At 37.1% G+C, this 25,400-nt stretch overlaps 1 protein-coding gene across 1 annotated transcript in view; it reads left to right on the forward strand.

Moving 5' to 3' along the window:
• PTPRM (protein tyrosine phosphatase receptor type M) overlaps positions 1–25,400 on the forward strand; it is a 544,777-nt gene that overhangs the window by 226,084 nt on the left and 293,293 nt on the right. The window contains exon 6 of the mRNA XM_058178627.1: positions 16,163–16,337. Coding sequence (XP_058034610.1) covers positions 16,163–16,337 — 175 coding nt within the window. The remainder of the gene's footprint in view (positions 1–16,162; positions 16,338–25,400) is intronic.

The following is a 25,400-nucleotide window of genomic DNA, read 5'->3' on the forward strand; positions in this document are numbered from 1 at the left end:
TTTTGTTTTTAGAAACTAGAACATCTGCAACAAATCTTTCACTCCCATACTCTTTTTTGTGTTCTTTCTTCTTATCTTTTGCTTTTATTTTGTTTTGTTCAATATGTATGAGGAATAAATGCAGTTTTGGAGGCACATGGTCATTAGATTTCCAGCTCATATGGAGATTTAGTGGATATACTTTTTTTGTATGTTTATAAGGTAGATGTAACCACAGTAAAGCAATACCATTTAAATATTCTATGTTAAAATGTAATTATTTCAATTGGACTAATATGAAATAAAGAAAGAAAGAAAACCTTAGAGCCAAAAGCAAATAAAAACATTATAGGTTAGTAAAAATGCTAATATATGCAAAGCACATGTCATTTTAATTTCTAAGGAAAAAATTGACTTAGTTATAAAAGCTGCTTTGGGAAGTCATTATAAAAGTAAAAACATGAACTATGTGAAGCAATTTCATTGAGATTATAGTACTATTATTTTTATTGTTGTCACTTGTCTGCTTCAAGTACAATTGCCTTTTGTTGGCCTTAAATAAATAGTAATTGCACCTGCATTATAATGTAATATACTATTTAGGGGGTATATTACAGAATAGTCTGGAACATTTCTGTTGAATTAATGTTTTTAAATAGATCTGTTATCTGAACACTTTCCTACTTTTTCTTTCACTGTCATAAGTGTAATTTATTTCAGAAATGGTCTAAAATAACATAGTGTGCTTAAAATAATATTTCATGTATTGTTTATAAAAAGAGTTCAGATACAAACTTAAGCGTGCTTCCCTTCCAAGCCAATAACATTTTGAGTCTGGGTTGAACTCATAAGTAAAACCTACTAACAACTGTTATAGTGTGGTTCTTCTTTTAGAACTAATTCCAATAGTGTGATTAGGTGGTTCTAAGAAGGAGAAAAATAGGAAATGACCACCTGATAAATTGTTCAGCAGGACTTTCTCAGCTCTTCCACAAATATTGTATGTAGATATGCGAAGGAATATGGTATTAACCATGTTAACTAATTCACTTTGACTATTTTATTCCTCTTCTAAAGCTATCCTGTGGGAAGTAAAAACATTTGCTTTTAGATAATAATAAGATAAGATAAGATAATAAGATAATACTTATTTCAGAGGGAATAACAAAGGTTAATGTTTTTAGAAACATTTTACTATTAACTGCACTAATTGTAATATAAATTGTAGTAGGCCACCTAATGATGGAAACCCCAATTGTAGTAGGCCACCTAATGATGGAAACCCCAACCTTCCCACTAGTTGTTCATACACTTTCCATTTGGGAATGAAAGACAGAAGCAGTGAACATGCAGTGAGTTCTTCCAGTTCCATGAATAACTGAAATTGTCAAAGTCTGAGACTTTGGGGTTGCCGCAAACTGGGGAGGGGGGAGGGGTGCCCAGATGGGTATCAGGTGCTGGGTATTGATATTAACACACACGGGTGGAAGGTCAGGAAGGGGAGACAGCTGGATCAACGACCCTGAACTGGGCCAGAGAGTGATTGTTGGAACAGACCGGTAGCCGGCGTGGGCAGGGTGTGCCGAGCCCTCATGGCCAGCTGGCCAGCAGAAGCTAATAATGGTGGCTAGAAATATTTTCGTTGTGTTCACTGCATGCCGGGCCAGGAGACCAGTTTCTTGTACACCACAGTGTGACCTCTTTTTTTGCTGGCCAAGCTCGGAATAGTGACAGAAACATTTCCTTTTTAAAAAAACAAAAATCAATAGTAGTTTTATTAAAAATTGCAACCACAATGATAAAACTAAAAACTAAAAAAATGAACAATAAGAAATAAAAGATCTAGAAAAAAAAGAAATCAGAGAAAAAATAAAAAAATAGAAAATATGAATATAGAATATATAAAGAACTAGAAAAGAAAATATAAAGACATTACCCTTCATCAAAAGTATAAACAATTTTAGTAATTTATTATCTTCTCCTAAAATACAATAAATTATCTTTTCTCTCCATGTTCATGTCTTATCTAAAGACAAATCATTAAACCTATCATTTCAGCAAAAGTCCATTAAAAGTTACCTGAGAAAATAGATAAGATAAGCTTTATTGTCACTTTTTTCTGTGAACATACTGGCACACATTAAAATTGTAATTCTGATGCCTTGCTCTCATATCTATTTTAATTTTCACCAAATAAACCAACTTTATATTCCTTCCCTCTACTTTATCAATCTTGATCTTTAATCCTGTCAAATAATGTGCTAAAACTTGATTTTTCTTTGTCCCCTCTCACAAAATCCTTCAAAGCACTAACAAGTGTGCTTTATAAATAGAATGTAGGAAAATTATACAGGTTACTTTATAACTGGTTGATTTTTATTTGTATATCCCTTTTAATTATTAAGACAATAGCCAGTTTGTTTAGTATGTCCAGTGTAGCATTTTTTCTCTTGTAGACTAGAGGCAAACTGTGTTAAAATTAACTTCTGGCTTCATTGTTCAAAAATATCCTTTTATATATTGAATGTTAAAATGTTTCATTCCATATTCAAATCTAAGTATTCTTCTCCTTTAATTATAATCTTAATTCCTTCTATTTTCCTCTAGTGTCCAATTTTTAAAGTCTTTTTTTTAAGAATTGGAAAAAAAAGAACATTTATTCATAGGAAGAATTTTTACAAATAATTTCATAATAAGAAATTAATAAATAAATAAGTTAATAATTTCTTATTTCAAATTTATCCAGACTTTAGTCCAGTTATAACTTTCTAAAATAAGACTTTTAATCACCCTTTTGCTGTTTATTCTTTTAAAAAAAACACCTTAAGTCATTAAGCTTGTACTCAAAGTTTCTTTCATTAAGGATTGATGGAAACTCATCTGATGCTGTAAGACTTGCTGATCCAAAGGTTCATAATAGCTGAAATTTATTTTGCAAGCATTTTGCAAAATTGCAAAAAAAAAATTTGCAAAATTTGAAAGTTCTGGCTATAGTTTGAGGAAAAACATGTCCATATTCTTATCTCTCAGACTGCTATAGACTGCTTATCTTCAGTTTGCCATTTTTTCACCAGAAGTTTCAATATTTCCAACATTCTTAAAGTACCATCAGAAAAGTAAAAGCTGATTTATGTGAAATAAGTGTTGCTTGCATATCACAACCAAACTATATTGGTAATATTTAAATCAAGTGATTGCTCCAAGAAAATAACAGATAAACAGATTGATAATGAAAATTTAGAAATAAATTTAGTGTATCTTCAGTAAGTGAGAACTCATATTCAGCAAGTTATTTTTTTAATTTTCTAATGACCATTTTTCCTACATGCATTCTGTTCATAGTACCAAACTGATCTTCCACAGTAAATCATGTATATTCACTTACTTTTCATGCCTCTGTGAGCAGCAAAATTATTATTACTGTTAAGCTAAGATATTAGAAGAACATACCATTTACCATTACAATGTAAAGAATTATTATCTCGCCATGTCTAGCAACTGTCACAATTATATTCACTCATAGTCAGGAGAGTCCAACAAATTGTGATAGTAAGATAAAAAAGATTATTTTCTGCTGAAAATGTAGATATTCACTATTTGATTCCATATTTGGATTCATGGTAAAAAATAGAATGCACATATTCCCAATAGCATCATGCAATTTTCCCTAAAATATGTAATTTGTACAAGAATGATATAACATTTTAATCAAAAATTAAATGTTAGTCTGCATATAAATTTATGAATGCCAACTGGATCTCAGTTACACAGGTGAGGGGAATACAGATTAGAATTTGAATTCCAACTTTAAAAAAAAAAAAGCATTACAATTTATTTAGTTACTATTTATTTATTAAATTTATTTGCCACCCATCTAGTAAGAAAACTACTCTGGCTTTAGTATTAAAACTTTAAAAGTCTAACAAATCTCTAAAACAATAAAATCTCTAAAACAATAAAAATGAAAATCCAAATCAAGGTAAAATTAAAGTTAAAAGATGGGGAGAGAAGGACGATGTGCAGGGAGATTTATTTATTTATTTATTTTATTTATTTTATTAAATTTTTATACCGCCCTTCTCCCGAAGGACTCAGGGCGGTGTACAGCCAAAGTAAAAACAAAGATATATACAGTTTAAAACAACAATTAAAAAGAGCAAATTTTAAAGGCCGATTATTAAAATTTAAATTAAAAAGTTAAAAAATATTAAAAACCCAATTAAAATACATCACTAATTATGCCAGTCCCGCTTTAATGAATAAATATGTTTTGAGCTCACGACGGAAGGTCCGAAGATCGGGCACTTGACGCAGACCGGGGGGAAGTTCATTCCAGAGCGTCACTGCCCCCACAGAGAAGGCCCTACTCCTGGGGGCCGCCAGCCGACACTGTTTGGCGGACGGCACCCTGAGGAGACCCTCTCTGTGCGAGCGTACGGGTCGGTGGGAGTCAAAGGTAACAGCAGGCGGTCTCGTAAGTACCGGGTCCTAAGCCATGGAGCGCTTTAAAGATAGTTACCAAAATCTTGAAGCGCACCAAAGACCACAGGAAGCCAGTGCAAGCTACGGAGCAGCGATGTCACGTGGGAGCCACGAGCGGCTCCCGTTACTACTCGCAGCCGCATTCTGGACTAACTGCAGCCTCCGGGTGCACCTCAAGGGCAGCCCCATGTAGAGAGCATTGCAATAATCCAGCCTAGACGTAACCAGAGCGTGAGTGACCGTGCATAAGGCATCCCGATCAAGGAAGGGACGCAACTGGCGAACCAGGCGAACCTGGTAAAAGGCCCTCCTGGCGACGGCCGCCAGGTGTTCATCAAAAGACAGCCGTCCGTCCAGGAGGACACCCAAGTTGCGAACCGCCTCCTTTGGGGCCACTAACTCGCCCCCAACAGTCAGCTGCGGATGCAGCTGACTGTACCGGGATGCCGGCATCCACAGCCACTCCGTCTTGGAGGGATTGAGCTTGAGTCTGTTTCTCCCCATCCAGACCCGTACAGCTTCCAGGCACCGGGACAGCACTTCGACCGCTTCGTTGGGGTGGTCCGGGGTGGAAAAGTACAGCTGAGACAGATGATAACTCACCCCGAAACCACTGATGACCTCACCCAGCGGCTTCATATAGATGTTGAACAGGGTGGGCGAGAGAATCGACCCCTGAGGCACCCCACAAGTGAGGCGCCTCGAGGACGACCTCTGCCCCCCTGTCAACACCGTCTGCGACCGGTCAGAGAGATAGGAGGAGAACCACCGATAAACGGTGCCCCCCACTCCCAATCCCTCCAACCGGCGCAGCAGGATACCATGGTTGATGGTATCGAAAGCCGCTGAGAGATCTAATAGGACCAAGGCAGAGGAGCAACCCCTGTCCCTGGCCCTCCAGAGGTCATCCACCAACGCGACCAAAGCCGTCTCCGTGCTATAACCGGGTCGGAAGCCGGACTGGAACGGGTCCAGATAGACAGTTTCCTCCAGGTGCCGGGGGAGCTGCCATGCAACCACACTCTCAACAACCTTCGCCACAAAGCGAAGGTTGGAGACTGGACGATAATTACTCAAAATAGCTGGGTCCAGGGAAGGCTTCTTGAGGAGAGGTCTCACCACCGCCTCCTTCAAGGCGGGGGGGAAAACCCCTTCCATCAAAGAAGCATTTATAATCCCCTGGAGCCAGCCTCGTGTCACTTCCTGAGCAGCCAGCACTAACCAGGAAGGGCACGGGTCCAGTAAACATGTAGTTGCATGTAACCTCCCCAGCAACCTGTCCATGTCCTCGGGAGCCACAGAATCAAACTCATCCCAAATAACCTCAACAAGACGCGTCTCTGTCGTCCCGGCTGGATCATCGCAATCTTGGTCCAAACTATCCCGAAGCTGAACGATTTTATCGTATAGATAACCGTTAAACTCCTCAGCTCGTCCCTGTAAGGGGTCATCCCGTCCCTCTTGATGGAGGAGGGAACGGGTCACCCGAAACAGGGCGGCCGGGCGGTTATCTGCCGATGCAATGAGGGTGGAAACGTAGAGACGCTTCGCCTCCCTCATTGCCACTAGGTAGGTCCTAGTAAAGGACCTCACTAGTGTCCGATCAGCCTCGGAACGGCTAGACCTCCAAACACTCTCCAGGCGTCTTCTCCGGCGTTTCATCTCTCTCAGCTCCTCGGAAAACCAGGGAGCCAATTGAGATCTACGCCGGGTCAGAGGCCACAAAGCGCGACACGGTCCAAAGCCCCAGCCGCGCCCGCTCCCAGGCCGCAACCAGTTCTTCAGTCGTGCCGTGGGTAAGATCCTCAGGAAGCGCCCAAGCTCCGCCAGAACCTCTCCGGGTCCATCAGGCGCCTGGGACGGAACCAACGCATTGGCTCCGTCTCCCTGCGGTGGTGAGCGGCGGTCTGAAAGTCTAGGCGAAGAAGAAAATGATCTGACCATGACACCGGTTCTTTCACTAAATCTCCTAAATCCAGATCATTTACCCACTGACCAGAGATAAAAATCAAGTCTAGCGCCTCCCCAATGTGTGTAGGGCCATCAGTTACTTGAATCAGGTCCAAGGCCGTCATGGAGGCCTGGAACTCCTGAACCACCGTCGACGACAAGCCGGCAGATGGCAGGTTGAAATCCCCCAAGACCAGTAGTCTGGGGATCTCCACCGCCACGCCAGCAAGCACCTCTAGCAGTTCAGGTAGGGCTGTAGTCACGCAGCAAGGAGCCAGGTACGTGATCAACAGCCCCATCTGATTCCGTGGCCCCACTTCACAAGGAGGATTCACAGCCAGCTATCTGAGGAACAGTGGACTCCCTCGGCTCCAGACTTTCTTTAATCACAACCGCCACCCCCCCACCCCTACCTTGGGTCCTCGGCTGATGGAATGCACGGAAACCCGGAGGGCACAGTTCGACCAGGGGTACACCCCCTTCTGTGCCCAACCAGGTCTCCGTAATGCCCATAAGGTCCGCGGACTCCCTCTGAATAAGATCACAAATCAGGGGAGCCTTGTTAACCACGGACCGGGCATTGCAAAGCATCAGCCTAAGACCCAAGCTCTGAGGGTCTTGACCATCCGGGGAACGAGTGAGGACTGGGGGGCCGGAGCACGTGATCGCTTTTAAACATCGAACACGTGCTCCCAAAGAGCGATACGGCCCCCTGCCTCCGCCATATCTGCCCCTCCCACTCACCGTACAGATGGGATAATGTTCTCCGCTCTGTACAATCCCCTCCCCCCCTGTCTTCGGACCAAGTGAAATAGTGTCGTGAGCCCGCGTTGGGACTGGACATACCCTCCCCGACGGGTCACTCCCCCTACCCGTCAATCCCCTCCCCCCCTTTAAAAGCCCCTTATTAAAAAACCTATTAAAAAACCCCCAGAGATTCTTCTTCGAGGCATGCCACCTCTCTGGGTCCCAAGACCCTTCATTAAGGTAGGCCCTCGATAGAGCAGAGGGCCACTCCTGCGAGGCGGGGGAACCTCGCAGCCGTAAGAGCTCAAGCGCCGAGTAACTCATAATAGGATCAGGTAACAACGGAAAAAAAGGGTATCCCGAGCCAGCAGTTCCCTACAAGTGTAGTAAAACCGACCCCCTGACCATATAAGATGTAAAACGGGGATCAAACTGTCCGAAGTCCGCTGATGGAATTAGCGGACCGGTACACCACTGTCAGGCGAACACCATGAGGAACGACCATGTTTAAAGTTAACTACGTCAGACAGTTGACAGTCATGTCTGCAATGCCGCTGATGACAGAAATAGCGGCCATTATCGTTAGCTTAAAATCAGCCATCAGAGATGATGGGGTTGCCTTTTAATTCATCAAGCACCTCCAGTGTGATACTCCCCCTTTAGGGCCCTAAGTCATCTGGCAGAGCCAGGTCTTCAGGGCCTTAATGAATGGAAGTCAGAAGGGTGGAAGCCAATGTCAGTTCAAGGATTAAGATGTTCCAAAAGGCAGGGGCCACATCAGAGAAGGCCGTTCTGGGCCCTGACAACCAGAAACCCTTGACAAACGGGGCCTGGACCATGCCTCCTCAGTCTGGGCCAATCCCAGTGAGGTGAGACAGTTCCTCAGGTAACCTGGGCTCATGCCATGCAGCCTTTAAGGATAGTAACCAACACCTTGAGTTGCACCCAGAAGAAACCAGCAGTCACTGCAGCTCATGGACAACTCATGGAGCACTGGTAACATGGGTGATCCTAGGAACCCCAAGAACTTCCCACAATGCTGCACTCTACATCAGTTGAAGTTTCTGAATGCTTTTCCAAGGGTAAGTCCAATGTAGAGTGCAACATGGATGCTCTATTGTACTTAACCTTTTTTTTTAAAGCTTCTGAAGAGGATTAATAGTACAAACATAAATAAATAAAAATCAAGATTTAAGATTTTGTTTACTAGTTTTTACATAGAGAACTAACTATTCTCAAAATGATTATATTTTTTAAAAATAAAGGCAGAAATTGACTTTTTGCTGAATGCTAAATTCAGATTCAGTTAATTCCAATTAATTCACTTTTTCATGATTCAGGTTTATTTCAGTCAATGCAGCCCAGTATCCATATGGTTAACTATGAATAGTCAGGTTTTCTGTTTATTATATTGACAAATTATGTACTGAAAGTAAATAAACCTTTCTGAAACTAGATTCATATTCAAAATTATTTCCAAGCATTATCATTTTTGAGCTTTAGCTTTTGGAAATTAAATTTTAACAATTTGTTAAATAAGACAGCACTGAAAAATCACTTGCAGAGTTAAATAATTTTATTATTGTTATATTTATTGCTGAAATTAAAATTTGTTGTTTCTCTACAGTTTCCAGTCATTGTGCATAATTCAGTTCATGCTTAACTGTCACATCATGAATTATGTACATGGATCAATTAATGTTGACATTATGCAAAGTTTTCCAAAAGCTATAAATAGCATAATAAGGTTACTTTCAACATGTTGACAACCATAATTAACAGACTAAGTTCAGCATTTTCCTAATAGGTTCTCTGTTTGTTTGCTGATATTTTGTTAGCTCTTTCCACTTCATAAAGTCTGGAAGATTGGGCTTCATATGTTTTGCAACTTAAATGATAAAATGCTGAAAACATAAAACCCACTAGCATAATTTAAAGAGTATTAGATATGCACAGTTAAGCACTTAAACTCTGCAGATGCTCCTGGGTCTTGCTTAAGCCTTTGGTTATTTGCAGTACAAGGAAGTTCAACCTTGAAGTTTTCTATTCATTTTCTTTGCTCAGGCCAAATCAGAATTGGAGGGAAGGTTGATGAATGCATAAATGCAAGAAAACAGGAATCTCAAACGAAATTATCCATTTATTGGAGCCAGCCTGTCTAGAAAGAATCAGGAGTTCTTTGTAGGAGGTTTGGGAGGACATAAAATGTAGAGATTACAACTGGAGACAACATTAAGGAAAACTGCTGTATGTACCATACTCCACTTCTGATTTTTGAATATAACCGAAAAAGTGTATGGGCTATATTTAACTCCATACTCTTTATCATATAAAATCCAGAATTGAATGATGGCATCACCTGAAATTAAAATTTTGATTTAATACATAATGGGTAGAGAGGGAAAACATTTTTTACAAGCTCCTTCATCTGATCAATTATCTAGCTTCTCACTTTTAAACATATTCAAGGGAAAAAAATATGATAGTGCTTATAGGGTTTACTTATTTCTTTCTCTGCTCAGTGAACCAAATTTTCAAAATTCTCTAGTTTAGAAACTGGTGCTAGTGCAAAGCTGTCAAATGAAATGTATGAAACACCTTACAGTCTCTGAATCAGTTATAGTGATGTTCTGTCCTTTTCTCGGTATAGTTAAAATGGCTGTTCACAACTAGACTATTGGAAGGACCATCTATCTCAACATGAGCCTACCTTCAGTTTTAAGATAAGGTTCTTCACATTGGCTTTGGGTCCTGCCAAAGTAGCCATGATGGAAGAAAGGCTGTTTTCTATTTTACTAAAGACTGTTTTGCTATGAGATATGGTTTTAAGTTTTTTGTTTATTTGCCTGCTTATTTGGTATCACTTGTTGGTATATGAATTTTTTTATAGCTCAAGCATTTAAAAATAGTAGTATATATAAAAATCTTCTGCCAACCTAGCAGTTTCGAAAGCACGTAAAAATGAAAGTAGAAAAAATAGGGACCACCTTTGGTGGGAAGGTAACAGCGTTCCGTGCGCCTTTGGTGTTGAGTCATGCCGGCCACATGACCACAGAGACGTCTTTGGACAGCGCTGGCTCTTCGGCTTTGAAACAGAGATGAGCACCGCCCCCTAGAGTTGGCAACGACTAGCACGTATGTGCGAGGGGAACTTTTACCTTTACCTTTATATATAAAAATAAAAGAGGTGCATACATATTACATACAAATACATACATATTTTCTTTGGAAGAAAATCTTTGCTGAAACAGGTAAAACAAAAGGAATCACCATTCTGCACTTAAATGTTTCTGTCTTTTCCAACACTCCCTGTATTGGTTTTTCCACATATTTTTTCTCCCTGTATTTTTCCCCATATAACAAATATAGAAAACCATATTTAAAACAATACTGATACTGGAATGTCTTTTATCCTCTAAAATATAGATCCTAATCTAAAGAAAGTTATACAAAGCTAAAAAAAACTATTTTTTGTGTATAAATAAGTGCATTACAAAAGTTAACTTGCATTTTCTAAAAATCCAGGATGCTCAACTGTCTCTTCAAAAGGGTAGATACACATCTTGCTTACATGTTCTGTTAATTTCAAATTGAATTTGATCATAAAACTCATAAACCTCCTCCAGGACATCTGGCGGTGCCGTCAGCATGAATGGAGCGAGGGAATGGGGCTCTGTTCCTGAAGCCCAAATTTCTCAGCCAGGAAGCCTAAAATAGGCACAATAAATCACAGAGAAATTGATAGAAAAAAGGGGGATCTTTGAGGACCTTGGGGGGGGGGAGGTTCAGGAAGGTCCCAAAGGTTCAAGAAAAACCAGCCAATTTGGCTGGCCAGAAGCACTGAAAGCCAAGGAGTAGGAAGCGAAAATCGAGAAAACAACATAACTGCAACTGGTAGGAGAGAAAACCCAAAAAAGGAGGTACAACTATGTTGTCGAATGGTGGAGCTGAAATATTGAGATTCTAAAACTAGAGGCAGGAATACTGCCAAATAAATGTGGCGACTAGGAGGACGGAGAGGAGTGAAGGAAATAAACTGATAAGCAGTGACAGTGCAAAAAGGAAAAGTAACAGATGAAAAGAGGAAAGAAACTCAGCTGGATACATCTTTGTGACTGAGTGAATTAGTGACTATAAACTCTATATATCTTTCTCTTTATTGTTAATAGTACTGTGAAACTTACAGAAGACTTTAAGGATTGAAAAGGTTTGATATAGTAAATTGTGGAATTCGGGACATGGTAGATTTAATGGCAAAGAGGAAATAGAAGCGGAAAACAACAGGATTGGTGATTACTAATTAAGACTGTCGAAATTGGATATTTTGGATATTTTTGAAGACTGATAAAAACTTTACAATTGGAGAGAACTAAAGAGGAGGCTAAAGGACAGACAGGATAAAAAAAGGGGACCTACAGAGAATAATGCAAGACTTAGTAAAGATTACACAGACTTAATAAAAAAAATACAAGAGACTTCACTTTGTGCAATATAAAAACTTCAAGAAACAAATTTAATTGTGAGAGATGAAATAAATGTTCAACTGAAAGTAACCAAGATAAAATTGTGGAATATATAAATTAATAAGTCTATAAAGTTTTGTATGGTTAAGTAATTATTGATATATACTTTTTATATTTATATACATTCTGTTCAAATCCATATCAATCATGGTCTAGGATAGATATGGTATGGATGATGCCAGAACTCAGAAAGGAAACAGAAGAAATGGAAATAATGACAAACATCTGGGTGGACCATAATCCATTAAGGGTGATATGGAAAGGCCAGAAGAAAAGAAAGAGATGGATGCTGAACAAAGAAATATTAAAAGAGAAAGAATATATACAAATGATTAAAAAAGAAATGAACATATTTTTTAGGATAAATACAAAAGAGGAAGCATCTTTCCAAAATGTATGGGACACTGCAAAAACATATAAGAGGCCTTACAATTGCATATACAGTAAAAACAACAACAACAACCAAGAACAAGATAATTTGCAAGAAGAACTCAAAAAATTGGAGCTAGATTTACAGAAGGAACCCTAAAATAAAAAAAAGTTAAAGAAAGAAGAGATTTAATAAGACATAAGATAAACTTGGCCTCACAAGCTGATATGGCACAGAAAATTAAACTAGCAAAGCAAAACCACTTCGAATATGCAAACAAAATGGGACGATGGCTAGCATACAAATTGAAAAAAGAAAAAGAGAAAAAATATATAGCTGTTACAAGATGAGAAAGGAAAGATACATTATAGAAGGAAAAAAAATATATAGCAAAAACTTTTTTCCCAAAACTTATACTCCCAAGAGAATATACCCGAAGAAGATATTAAACAATATTTAGACAAGATGAATATAGCCAAATTAGAGGTCACACAAAGGGAGATATAAAATGGGACAATGAACATTACGGAATTAGTGGAGGCGAGAAAAAAACAGAAAAATAACAAAACACCAGGCCCAGATGGACTTCCAGCAGAATTATATAAGATATTTCAAGAATCACTAGATGGAACTCTGTTATAAATTTTTAATGAAGCACTTATGAAGGCCAGAATACCTAACTTTTGGATAGAAGCCATTATTACTCTTATCCCAAAAGAAGATACAGATCAACAACAAATCAAAAACTATAGACCCATCTCACTATTAAATGCAGATTATAAACTATTCACACTGATAATTTTGGAAAGATTTTAAAAAGTAATAAATGAATATATTCATCCTGACCAGAATGGCTTTTTGCCAAAAAGGCAGATAAAAAACAACATGAGAACCATAATAGATGTATTAGAATATTATGAGGCACACCCAGACAAACAAGTGGCATTAATATTTTTGGACACCCAAAAAGCTTTTGATAACTTAAATTGGAGATTTATTATTTTGCAATTAGTAAATACAAAATTTGGAGAAAAATTTGTAAACATGGTAGAAAGAATATACTCAATTCAAATGGCAAAGATGATAATAAATGGAGACACTACTGAACAATTCAGAATAGCAAAAGGAGTGAGACAAGGATGTCCCCTATCCCTCTTATTATTTATACTAACATTAGAAGTATTGCTAATTAAAATTAGAAGTGAAAATGAAATAAAAGGATTGAAAATAAAAAAAGAATATAAAGTCCAAGCCTTTGCTGATCTGGTTTTCATTTTAGAACAACCAATACAGACAGGACCCAAATTAATAACACATATAGAAGAATATGGAAAACTAGCGGGACTTAAAATTTATAAACTCAAAACAAAGGCATTAACAAAAAACCTCATCAAGAATCAGGAGAAAGAATTAGAAGAAAAAATGGGCATCCAAACAACTAAAAAAATAAAATACTTAGGAATATAGTTAACAAATAAAGGTTTGTCGATTAAAGAAGATTAACTATAATAAATTAATACTACAGATAAAGAAAGATTTGGAAATTTGGAGAAAATTACAATTATCCCTCTTAGGAAAAATAGCATCAATCAAAATGAATGTATTACCACAAATATTTTGTTTCGAGTAGTACCAATAAAATTAGGAAAAATATTCTTTAAAGATCTAAATAAATTAATAGCGAACAATATTTGGCAGGGGAAAAAATTAAGAATTAAATACAATCATTACAAAACAGTAGGGAAAGAGGAGGTTTTGGACTTCCAAATTGGGAAATTTACTACAAAGCAACAACACTTATTTGGATCAAAGAATGGATGGAATTAAGAAATAAAAGAATCCTAACGTTAGAGAGTCACGATTTACAGAGAGGGTGGCATGCTTTCTTATGGGAAGTAAAAAATAGACTTTCAGAGACACTTAATTAGAGATGCATTACTACAAACATGGCAAGGGATAAAAATAATCATTATGATTAAATTCTAGAATGGTTATCCACAATGGAGGTGCTAATTTATTCAAATGTACTGGACATTGACAAAGTTAAAAGATACAAGGATTTACTAGATAGTCAAGGTGAACTGAAAACAAGGTAAGAATTAAATGAATAGGGTACAGACATTGATTGGTGGCCTTACATGCAAATACAATCTAGATATAAGGCAGATTTAATACAATATGGATACCAAAGAGAAATACACGAATTAGATAAAATTCTTTAAGGTACAGAAGATAAATTGATTAAAAAATATAATTATTTATTAAGATATATAATGGAAGAGGATGTAGTTAAAGAAAATATGATAATTTGGGCAAAAAAATCGGATATAACATTGAATTGGATAAATGGGAGAAATTATGAAATAAAAAATTATAAACTGACAATGTTTGTATCCTATAAAGAAAATATATACAAAATGTTCTATAGGTGGCATTTGCCAGCAAGATTGGCTAAAATGTTTCCCAATACCCCATCAATGTGCTGGAAATGCAAACAACAAAGGGGAACATATTGCCACATGTGGTGGACGTGCCCCAAGGCAAAACAGTATCGGAGTAAAATTAGATCACAATTAGAAGAGATAATCAAACAACATATAGAGATGAAGCCAGAAATATTTTTATTAGGAATACTCCCAGGGTTTTATAAAAAATACAATATTTGATTATTCATATTATCACAGCAGCAAGAATAATATACGCACAAAATTGGAAAAATAATAATATACCAACTGAAGATAATTTGATTAGAAAAGTTTTGGAATGTGCAGAAATGGACAAACTTACAAAGGAGATAGAAGAAAAAGAGGAAACAGAATATTATATAGTGTGGGAGAAATAGTATGAATGGTTACAGAAGAGAGATAAAATGCAAGGAAAGATCAAATAAGGAAGATATAGGAGTAGAAATGTAATAACAAATAAGAGGAAACAGAAAAAATGCAGATTGTAGAAATGAAATTGTGTACATTGTTATTTATATGTATATATGTAAATATATCAATATTAGAATTGTATGTATAAAGGATACATTGAAATAAGGGAGAAAAAATGGATAAGTAAGAAATGTTTTACCGATGCAAAATCGTTGGAAAGAAAAAATTATTAAAGATTCTTTTTGTTTTTAAAAAAATGTTTAATTAAAAATTATTTTTTTAAAAAAAACTCATCAACCTCCTTTTCTGTATCAGTGGTTGGAATTTAAATCTAAAGGATCATCATATTTCCATGAAGTCTAATGAATATTAGTTGGTTATTAATTGCACTGTAACCAAATGCTATTCCTGTACCCTTACTAACTATAAAAGCAACACAATCTCTTCTGTTTTTCATATCCTGAGTAATAAACAATGTAACCTTCTAGAGAAAATTGTCCAATCCCAGTACATCTCAATTCATCGATGCCTAAAAGGTCAATATGCAGTAGTTTCATTTCATCTTTCAGGATGTTGAGCTTCCCATGTTCATGCTTTTTAATGTTCCATGTTCCTGCTTTGATTCTATCTTTTCAGCTTCAATTTTTCTTTTCTTGTATGACAGTATTAGACATTCCAAAGGCTTTAATCTAGCCATGTCTTAAACTTATTAGTTTTCTAAATGATCTGTTCTTTCTCAGTAGTATGTTCCAAGCTGACAGGCCCACCTTCCTTCATACAACGTTGGTCATTTTATATTTTCTATTCATGTGGTTTTCTTGGTAAAAATACATTAGTAGTTTACCGTTGCCTTCTCTTGCACAGCATGAGCATTGATGCCTTTACCATTGTCACTAAGGCGATTATCTGCCTCTGGCAACTTTCTAGATCTCTGCTGCCCAATATAGGAACTTGTTTGCTTTAGCTAGGCAGCTGGGAAGAGCTTCATGCTTTGGGTGACCCTGGCAGTATATACTTTTGGCATACACTTCCAACAGTTTTCACTAATCCCCCCCCAGGAACACCACGACCTTGCCATGGTAAGGCAACACAGCAGGCTTAAGGGGGGGTGGGGGCAGGATGACAAAAATATGCATATGCTTATTTACATGCCAACATTAATCTTAATATTTATTGTAAAATACTTGCAAATGAAGTATATATTAAAATAAATTGTTGTATTTGTTTCTCATTAGGGATTGCTTGTACGGGATGCACCTTTGAAGGACATGAAAATTTTTAATGATCGTCGATTTGTAGCTTCTTTTAGTGTGGTGAATGCTACTAAACGGGATGCTGGCAATTACCGCTGCATGATTCGCACAGAAGGAGGAATTGGAGTATCAAATTATGCAGAACTGATCATTAAAGGTATTTCAGGATTGACATACAAATGAAAAGGATAGAGACTAAATTCCTGAAAATTTTTCATGTTAAACAAATTCTTTCCATTGGTGATATTGCAACCTATTTAATTAAAATGACCAACTCTAGACTTGATGCAAATATAAGATGATAGTAGAGATTTATCGGTTGAGGTTATCAATTTGCATATACTTTACTAGGCAGATTGTGCATACTAATATGCGGAGCAAGGATTGAGGACCCAACTAATTTATAGGAAATGTTATACAGATTGTATAATGCAACAAAGAATGTGGCTCAGAAAATTAATGTATTAATCACAAGGTACTTGTGTTTTAGGCAGGGAAAAATGAATTAATGATATAGATCAATAGGGAAGGTTTAGAGCAACTAGAAATATCTACTTGTTTACAAGTTTACCCCATGTAGGAAACTAAGTAAATAAACAAAGAGGATTGTGTACAATAGCATGTTTTTGCCTGCTTTGTCATAGAGGTAGTCCTTGACTTATGACCATTTGTTCAGTGATCACTCAAAAGTTATGAATGCGCTGAATAAAGCGACTTATGTCCAGTTGCAGTAGTTATGGACTTTTTGGTACATCCACAGCCATGTGACTAAATCCAAACACTTGGCAGCCTGCCTCCATTTATGACCACACCTGCTCCTCCCACAAATATATTTCTACCTCCTATACTCTTTTAATCACCCTGTATAGCAACATTCTTTGGTGGCAGTTGCAAGATTGGGACTGAAGTAGAGATCTGGGACTTTAAGCCATATCAGCCAGCTGCCACTGCTCCCAGGCCTCTACTTCAGTCCAAACACCACTGCTGCCACTGAGAAATGCCAACCCCAGCATGGCCAACCACTCCAGCATCACAGTGCAAAGCCTCAGTTGCTTCCACTGCTATGTATTCTGTATGCCTGCTGAACCCATCTGCGTCTAGCTGACTTTTCCTGCCTTCCTTCTATTGTTGATTAAGTGCATTTCTGGCATGCTACTGGCCATGCCAGGCCTCTTCTCCAAAACTGCACTATTCTCCAAATAGCATGCCCCATTTTCATGATCCTTTGAAAGCATTTTAAAAGTTTCTGAGGTTTTCTGGAGCATTGGGAGAATGGGCCGCACTGTTTAGAGAACAGCAAGCCCAAGGCTTTCCTCATGAGACCTGGGGAAGATCATGTGGCTACCAGCTGCTTTATGAAGGGCCAGGGTAGGCATGCCTTATCTGCGGCAGGATACTGAAGATACTGAAGGTCAGTTGGGGGGTTGGAGTGTGGGACAGTGAGGACAGCTGGCCTGCAGTCCTTGGGGTAAGCAGGTTTGACTCTGCTTCTGGGGCTTCTTGAAGTAGCTAGAATTTGTTAGGTCAGTGACTTGTTCCATGGTTCTGGTTGGTAGTTTCACATTGTGTTGTGGCTCAGATTTCTTACAACCCTAATATTGCAGTGTGCCAAGAAGCCTAAGCTACAGCATGGCAAGCAGTCCCAGAACCGCATGGTTCTGAGAGACCTTGCTGCTCCACAAGGCAATGTATAGGATGAAAAATAGGGGAAAGATGCGGGAAAGATAGGTGAGTAAGAGGAGTTAAAGAGAAAACCCTTACCTTCTAAGGCATGGAGTTTGGCGAGACCAAACAGACTGGCATAGCTTCAGGTGAGTATTCACAAAGCAACCCACAATTTTCGGTTAACAACGGCAATGGGAAGTGACAGGATTGCTGAATCTAAGCATTGAGGTTATGTGACATCGCACTTTACAACCGTATTGCTTAGCAATAAAAATTCTGGTCCCAATTTTTATTTTTATTTTACATTTATATCCCGCCCTTCTCCGAAGACTCAGGGCGGCTTACATTGTGTAAGGCAATAGTCTCATTCTATTTTTATATTTATATACAAAGTCAACTTATTGCCCCCCAACAATCTGGGTCCTCATTTTACCTACCTTATAAAGGATGGAAGGCTGAGTCAACCTTGGGCCTGGTGGGACTCGAGCCTGCAGTAATTGCAGGCAGCTGTGTTTAATAACAGGCTATCTTACAGCCTGAGCCACACCGCGGCCCTAAATTCTTGTCTTTACTGCACTAGCAGTTTATTCAGGATAATATAAAACTGGGAAGTCAGTCCACATGTGATAAGTTGAGGTGATTTGGCATGAAGACAGAGTTAAGAAATGTAGATGAAGGGAAAGATCAAGAGAATTGTTGACCTTCATTGTTGATATGATCATGCAAAAGTTAGAAATGAGAAATTGAAAGAACAAAAAACAATTTGCAAAGCAGTACACTGTGTGTAGAAGGTGGAAGCATGGATATTTTGCAAAGGTAGACTGGTACAGAATTACAGTAAATGGTTTGCATGTAAACTGTTTTGAACTATGTGTCCTTATCTGCTGCTCATCTCATATATTCAATACCTTTGCCTTGCCGTTTCTTATTCTTTTACTGTGCTTTGTGTAGCATTGATTTATCCAAAAGGAATATTATGATGAATATGTATGTATCTATATATCGATATATATGTGTGTGTGTGTGGTGTATGTATTATATGTGTGCGCATGTGTGTATGTGTAAGAGGAAAAGGAAGTGAGTGATCAACAAAAATTATAGCAGAGGAAGAGGAAAATGAGGCAAAGAAACTCAGAATCTTTGAAGTTATAGCAATTTGCTTCCATTGGTCTTCACTCCACGATGTTAGACCTATTTATCCTATTGCTATAATATTTGCTCTTTTCCACCTCTCTCAGCACATTTATTCTGTATGCAGGGAATAATTGCTTACCCTTAGGGTATAATCCCATTAGCTACTTGTAGTTTGATGAAGTAATTATGGTAATCCCTGTTGCTTGTGCTTTAGCTTTTATGAGACCACATGCAGATCATTCCGTGTGACCTAAAAAGCCTATTTAAACAGTGTACTAACCTTGGAACAGATTACATTTAACTAACATCATTATGAAGTCTTTAAGCTCATTTACCTGGTTACTGATAAACAATTACACAGTATTTACATTTCTTTAATTATGTTTCACCAAAAATTGCTTATTTCAATGAAGCATGTGGTTTTAATTTATTATTATCATCATCAGTAAAGTAAAACTCAGCACACTTTTCTGAGTTCCCCTTCAGGCTTTCTGGTTAGTATTGAATGGTTAAGCCACAGAAATAAGAATAATGTTAGTATTTTTGCTGCATTTTTGGGATTTATCATGCATAAATGTTTTCGTATTTGTAGGCATTTATATAAAGAAAATGATGGCATATGTAGATCTTTTCAAACATAATTCCAACCTTAATTTGGCACTATGCATATGAATTTTAAAAAAACCTTTAATTTCCTTTCTGACTTTTTGCATGCCTCCAAGAAGATTAGGGCTTTCATTTTTAAACCAGTCAGAATTTTTTATTAAGTCCAAATGCAGAATGAAGTCTGATTAGGTCAAACAGAACTGGTCAACAAACTAGATATAAACGCCTTATGAGACTGTCTTATTTCATAATCATAAATTAAGATGTCAGTCTCAATTTTGATTTAATATTAATTAAAAATGAAAGGGGGGGTTGCCTCCTGCCAAACAAAGGAAAAAGGAAGAGAAAATACTTGACTTTCCTGTGTGACTTTTGCTGCTGGCAGAAGCAGCTAAACAAAACACATTGTTTACCATAATTGTTGACTCTGAGTTGTCAGCCAGAGTCAGAAATTATGTTTAGTTTCTATGGTAAAACAAGCCATGAATTTCAGTTTCTATATCATAGAAAACATATCCCAGGAAAAACAATCTGTAGTTTATTTCTACTAGTCTAGTTTAGTTCTAGTCCTACTCCCAGTCCAGTCCAGTTCATTTAGCTGCTTATGCTAAAAGCAGTTTGTTCCTGGAATGTCACGACACCAGAACTGATTCATCTAGGGGCTAGAAAATAAAGCATGCTATAATCCATATGTAATATGATTACATATGAAAATTTGTATTTTCATATTTTTTTTACAATGAGTAATTGACATAAGGTAAATTAATCCTAAAATTAATATAAGTTAAATTAATTCTAAAAATATATATAAGGTAAATTATATAAAATAAATTAATCCTAAAAATACTTTAATATTAATCTTGATTGTGAGAGGAGACGGTGAAGAGAGTTTATTCTTTAACAGGCTGATCATTTTAGTTACATAATGTTGCTACCTATAATCTGTCGTGGAGTTTTTAAGAAGTCAGAACATGTAATCCATTTATTGTAAAGCACACAATTGTCAAAAAATAAGCATATAGCTTAGTGTCTATGTTTCTTCAGGTTAACATAAAAGAAATCAGACATAGCAAAAATGGAAAATAGTAGATTAAATGGGGACTAAATTAGCATTTTATCTGCACACTATGTAGCTCCTTTTCAGAGATTAGTTTGGAAATAGAATAAAACTGCCCAAGGAAATTCCAGATTATAAGAATTTGATATAGTAATTTGATATAAGAATCATATATAGTAAATCTAGTGGTGTCAGAAATACAAAGCATTTTGTCAAATGTTTAAATAAGGGATGGGAGGAAACTATGTTAGTATTCCTGGTTTTGATTTCTTAATGTTAAAAGGAAAGATGTCACACACTGAGTAACATGGAATATACCTGTAGAACAGATAGTGAGGAAAGTAAAAGTGTGGAAAACGCCATTTTGAAAACTGGCAAGTTTAAAGATAATGTTTCACAAAATTAAAGATGTAAATTGATGATATGGTATAGCCTAATGATCTCACTAAATATCATAAATAAGGTTAGCTGTGTCTTTGGTTCAACCACATTATTTGTTTACAATAGTAAAATTTACAGTATTTTTTTTCTGATATGATTGCCATGAATAGGATCTTTTAATGGTTTTCTACTTAGTGACTCATTCATACACACCTAATAAACATTCTTTTTACATCTTAATACTAAAAACCTAGCAGGGACTGGTTTCTATGACTCTGTGTATGACTCATTATTATTTAAATGATCTACCATGTAATTTTCAAGTAATCCTCACATTGTGGCCATTCAGGAATAGCTGTCCTTACTCATGTTCTTGTAGAAGCCTTTTCACAGAAGTATGATCAGTGTTTAAGCTATAGTACAAAAGGATAGTCTCTGATTCACCACCAGAGTTGCAAACACTTGGAAGACCTCACCTCCCGCCCCCAAGTATAAGAATACAAAGCCTCAAGCTAATAGTTTAGTTCCTGAAGCAGAAATTTCTATTAGGAAATAGCTAATTTGCTGCTCCTTTTCTGACATTCCAAAGCAAAATCAAGCATGATGATGACTTTCTCACTCTGCCTAATGGCAGGAGCAGAGGTATCATTGCAGAAATAACTTTTTGATTTTAAATCTATTGCATTTAAATTTATTGTGAGTCAGTTGCATATAATTTAAATGAGGTAGTTTCAGCTAAAATGTTGCTGTTGTTATTGTTGCTGTTCATTGCAGTCAGCCAGGTGTTCTGAATGGATTTGGCCTTTTTGTTCACCTAGCGAGTCCTTCTCAAGAACCTGGGATAGGCAGGTATATTACTTTACATATTATAGTAGCTATAGTGGTAGGTTTTGGTGTTCTGAGCACATCAAGTACTCATATAAAGTACCCTCAGGGATACAATACCTTTAAAAACAAAGTCTGTTAAAATACTTGTATAGCCTAAAATAAATTGGTTTAAGTACTAACCCTCGGTCGCCTCAGCCCTGAATATGAATTTTGAATGGCAGTTCAACAGTCCTTACCAGCACTTGAAATCAGAACATAATTAACTGTTGTTTCAGCATGACTACATAAATGCCTCAGGATGCTCTATTTTGTGTTTTGGTTGAAGAAACACACTAATGATTTTAAATGAACCTAAATCATTTCAAGTTAAGCCTTAGCTATTTAAATTGCACAGATTCTGCACAAAGCTCTGGATTATGAACAATGGAGTAACTGTCTTTGAAATGACAGTGAATTAATAAATATTAAAATGTTTAAGCTAGTTTAGCATCACATACTAATAATGAGTGTCTGTTGATTGAATAAAATAATTAAGAAAAAATTTGTAGGCATTTTAAAAAGTTGAGAGATTTGTCATTTTTATCCGGTAAGTAGAAGTAACTGAAGTATATCTGTATCTGTATTACTTTTTCTATGACATTTATCACCTTTGTGCTATTATTTAATAATTATAGGCTTATTCAGTTGTGGGATATGTCATACACAGCTATGTTAAATTCATTAACTGTTGTTTTTAGTAGGAAAGAAGAAGAGCAATAGTCAAAATATTTGAATGATCACTAGGAAGTCATTAGGATCATAAGGTTGAAAGGGACTTTGGTAGTCCTCTAATTCAGTTCCCTATCTAGTGCAGGAATGTTTAGGCCATCCAAAGATGGTTGTCTAACCTTTGTTTGAAAATAGCCAGTGAGGCTATTTTCAACTTCAGTAAGTAGTGGCTCCCTTGATTGCCTCTTATTTTGAGTTTGGATCTTACTCTATAAAATTTTATAAAGCTTCCACCCACTGGATTATGTCCTACCGTCAGGTACTATGGGCTATATGATAGTGTTAGCAATAATATGAATAGTTTTTAACAAGTGCATGGTAGCTTCTAATCATTACATTGTTCTTTCTATGTGCTTGCAAACCCACTATTTGAGTATCTTTTCTAAAAAATTTCCCAAGTATTAATGTAAGTTAATTGGTCTATAGTTTCCTGGGTCTAATTTCCTCCCTTTTTAAGGATTGTAACAATGTTAGTTTGTCTCCAATCTTTACCATGCTGTCCCATCACCATCCTTTTGACTTTTCTAACTAGTGGACCAAACATTTCCTCAGTTCTCCTCTTGTCCGATATATGCCCAGAGATCCTATTTAGGAGTTATTTTTGGCATTCATTGCAAGCTTTAGCTCAATCTAAGCCAGAGTTCTCCAATGTTTTCGGCTTTGAGGTTTGGTGGGGGAGGGGAGAGGAATGGTTCTGCTTGAGCGGCCAGCAGGTATGCATGTGCATGCAGCTTTATTTGCGCTAGGAGTGTGCACATGTACCTGCCAGTCATGCAAATGGAAGGCGCTCATACTTGTCCACTGCTTGCACAAGTGAGGATGCATGTGTTTGTGTGTGCGCGTTCGCTGGCTGTTTCTGCTGCCCAGTTGTAACCCCCTCATGGCCCCCTAGGTTGGGGAAGCCTGTTCTATTTCATAGCCTAATCCCATTCTTACAGATTTGGAATATTTCCTTAATGAGTGGTTTTTGATATACAGGTAATTTTAAACTTATGACCACAACTGAGCCCAAAATTTTCATTGTTAAGTTACTTTTAACCATTTTACCATTTCTTGCTACACTTGTTAAGTGTATCACTGCAGTTTTTAGATAATCATGCAGTTATTAAGTGAATTTGATTTCTTCCGTTGATTTTGCTTGTCAGAAGCTGGCTAAGAAAATTACAAATGATGATCATATGACCCTGGGTCAGTGCAGCTGTTATAAGTACATGCCAGATGCCAACCACCTGAATTTTGATCATATAACCTTTGGGATACTGTAATGGTCATAAGTGTGAAAGACCTGAAGACCTGGTTCTGCCAGCGGGCCTGGGAAACCCAGAGCAGGATGGAGCCCATTAAATAGCTCATGTGATCTGCTGTCGCCAGGGTGGAGGGTGAATTTATAATATTATATTTATTTATTTGATTCTTTTTTATTAGTTTTTTTAATGAGGTTTTATATTCTGTAAGCGGTTTTGAGTCGTCATGTGTGAAAAGGCGGCAATACAAAATAAATAAATAAACCAGTAATAAGTACCTTTCAGTGCTGTTGTTACTGCGGTTGGTGAATAGTTTTGAATAGAGGACTACTATATGCCACCCTTTTCATTTTAAGATCTGTTTCTTTTCTGCTGTCAAATCACCAGGATTTTTTTTTTATGCAAGCACACTAGTCTCATTAGCTTTGTCTCATTTTTCTTGTTTGTTTGGTATAGTTTGTGTTTGGGCGTTAATTATCTGAGGGGGGGGGTTGTTTGTTTGTTTGCAAAAATCTCCCAACTCTCCTGAATTATTTTTTCCTTCAGGATTTCCATCCATGGAATTCTTTCTGCTTTTCCTCCCTGTTTATTGAAGTCTGTTGTCTGAAAATCTAGAACAATAATCAGACTAACTTCTGTTGTCGCTGCCTTAGGTGAATTATGCTGAGTTCTAAATTCATGGGGTCACTCTTTCCAGGGCTCCTACAATTTCTTCAATTTATCTCCTGCTGTAGATACCTATTAGTTGATCGTCTAGTTCTTTCATTTATCTTTTGGGTGATAATGTTGTCTACAAAGCGCATGAGGAATCTGCTGGATCTCCCACTTGCCAGAATTTGATTTCCAGCATATGTTAAGATAGTTGAAATATTTCATTAGAGTAATGTGTGTTTCCTGTACATAAATCTGATTTGCGAAAATTTCACCTATTTGATTGAATGGTCTACATACACATCTGCAGCAGAATAATTATGGTTTATTTTTCCCTCCGTATTCAGCCAGGTGCTTTGGGTATAGTTTTCACCCTTGAGGTCATGAATTTCCTAGAGGTATCATCATTATTTATGTATAATACGACCTCCACCACCACCACTTTTGTTGGCTCTGTTTCTTTTAAACAAATTATATCCTTCTGGTATTATATTCTAATACATTCTCTTCCACCAGGCTTCAGTAATACTAACAAAGTCCTATTTGCCATCCCCATACTGGGACTTCAAGTTCTCCCTGCTTTTTTTCTGAGCATTGATCATTCTCAGCATTCTCAGTATACTTTGAGCATTTATGTACAGGTAGCTGACTTCTTTAGTACTACTTTTCTTACTTTTTCTTACAATATCTCCTGGTATATTCCTCAATATGCCTTATTGTCTTTCCCTTTCTTGTTGTATGATGTATAGGCTTTAAACTTATGCTTGGACCATGGCCATGGTATTGACATCTTTTCCTGCCTGATGTAACTTAAAACTCTTGTAGACAAATTAATCAAGATGTTTTACAGCAGTATTAATTTCAGTCTTTGTGAGTTGCAGCCCAT

The sequence above is a fragment of the Ahaetulla prasina genome, chromosome 3 (assembly GCF_028640845.1).
Source record: "Ahaetulla prasina isolate Xishuangbanna chromosome 3, ASM2864084v1, whole genome shotgun sequence".
Classification (NCBI taxonomy): domain Eukaryota; kingdom Metazoa; phylum Chordata; class Lepidosauria; order Squamata; family Colubridae; genus Ahaetulla; species Ahaetulla prasina.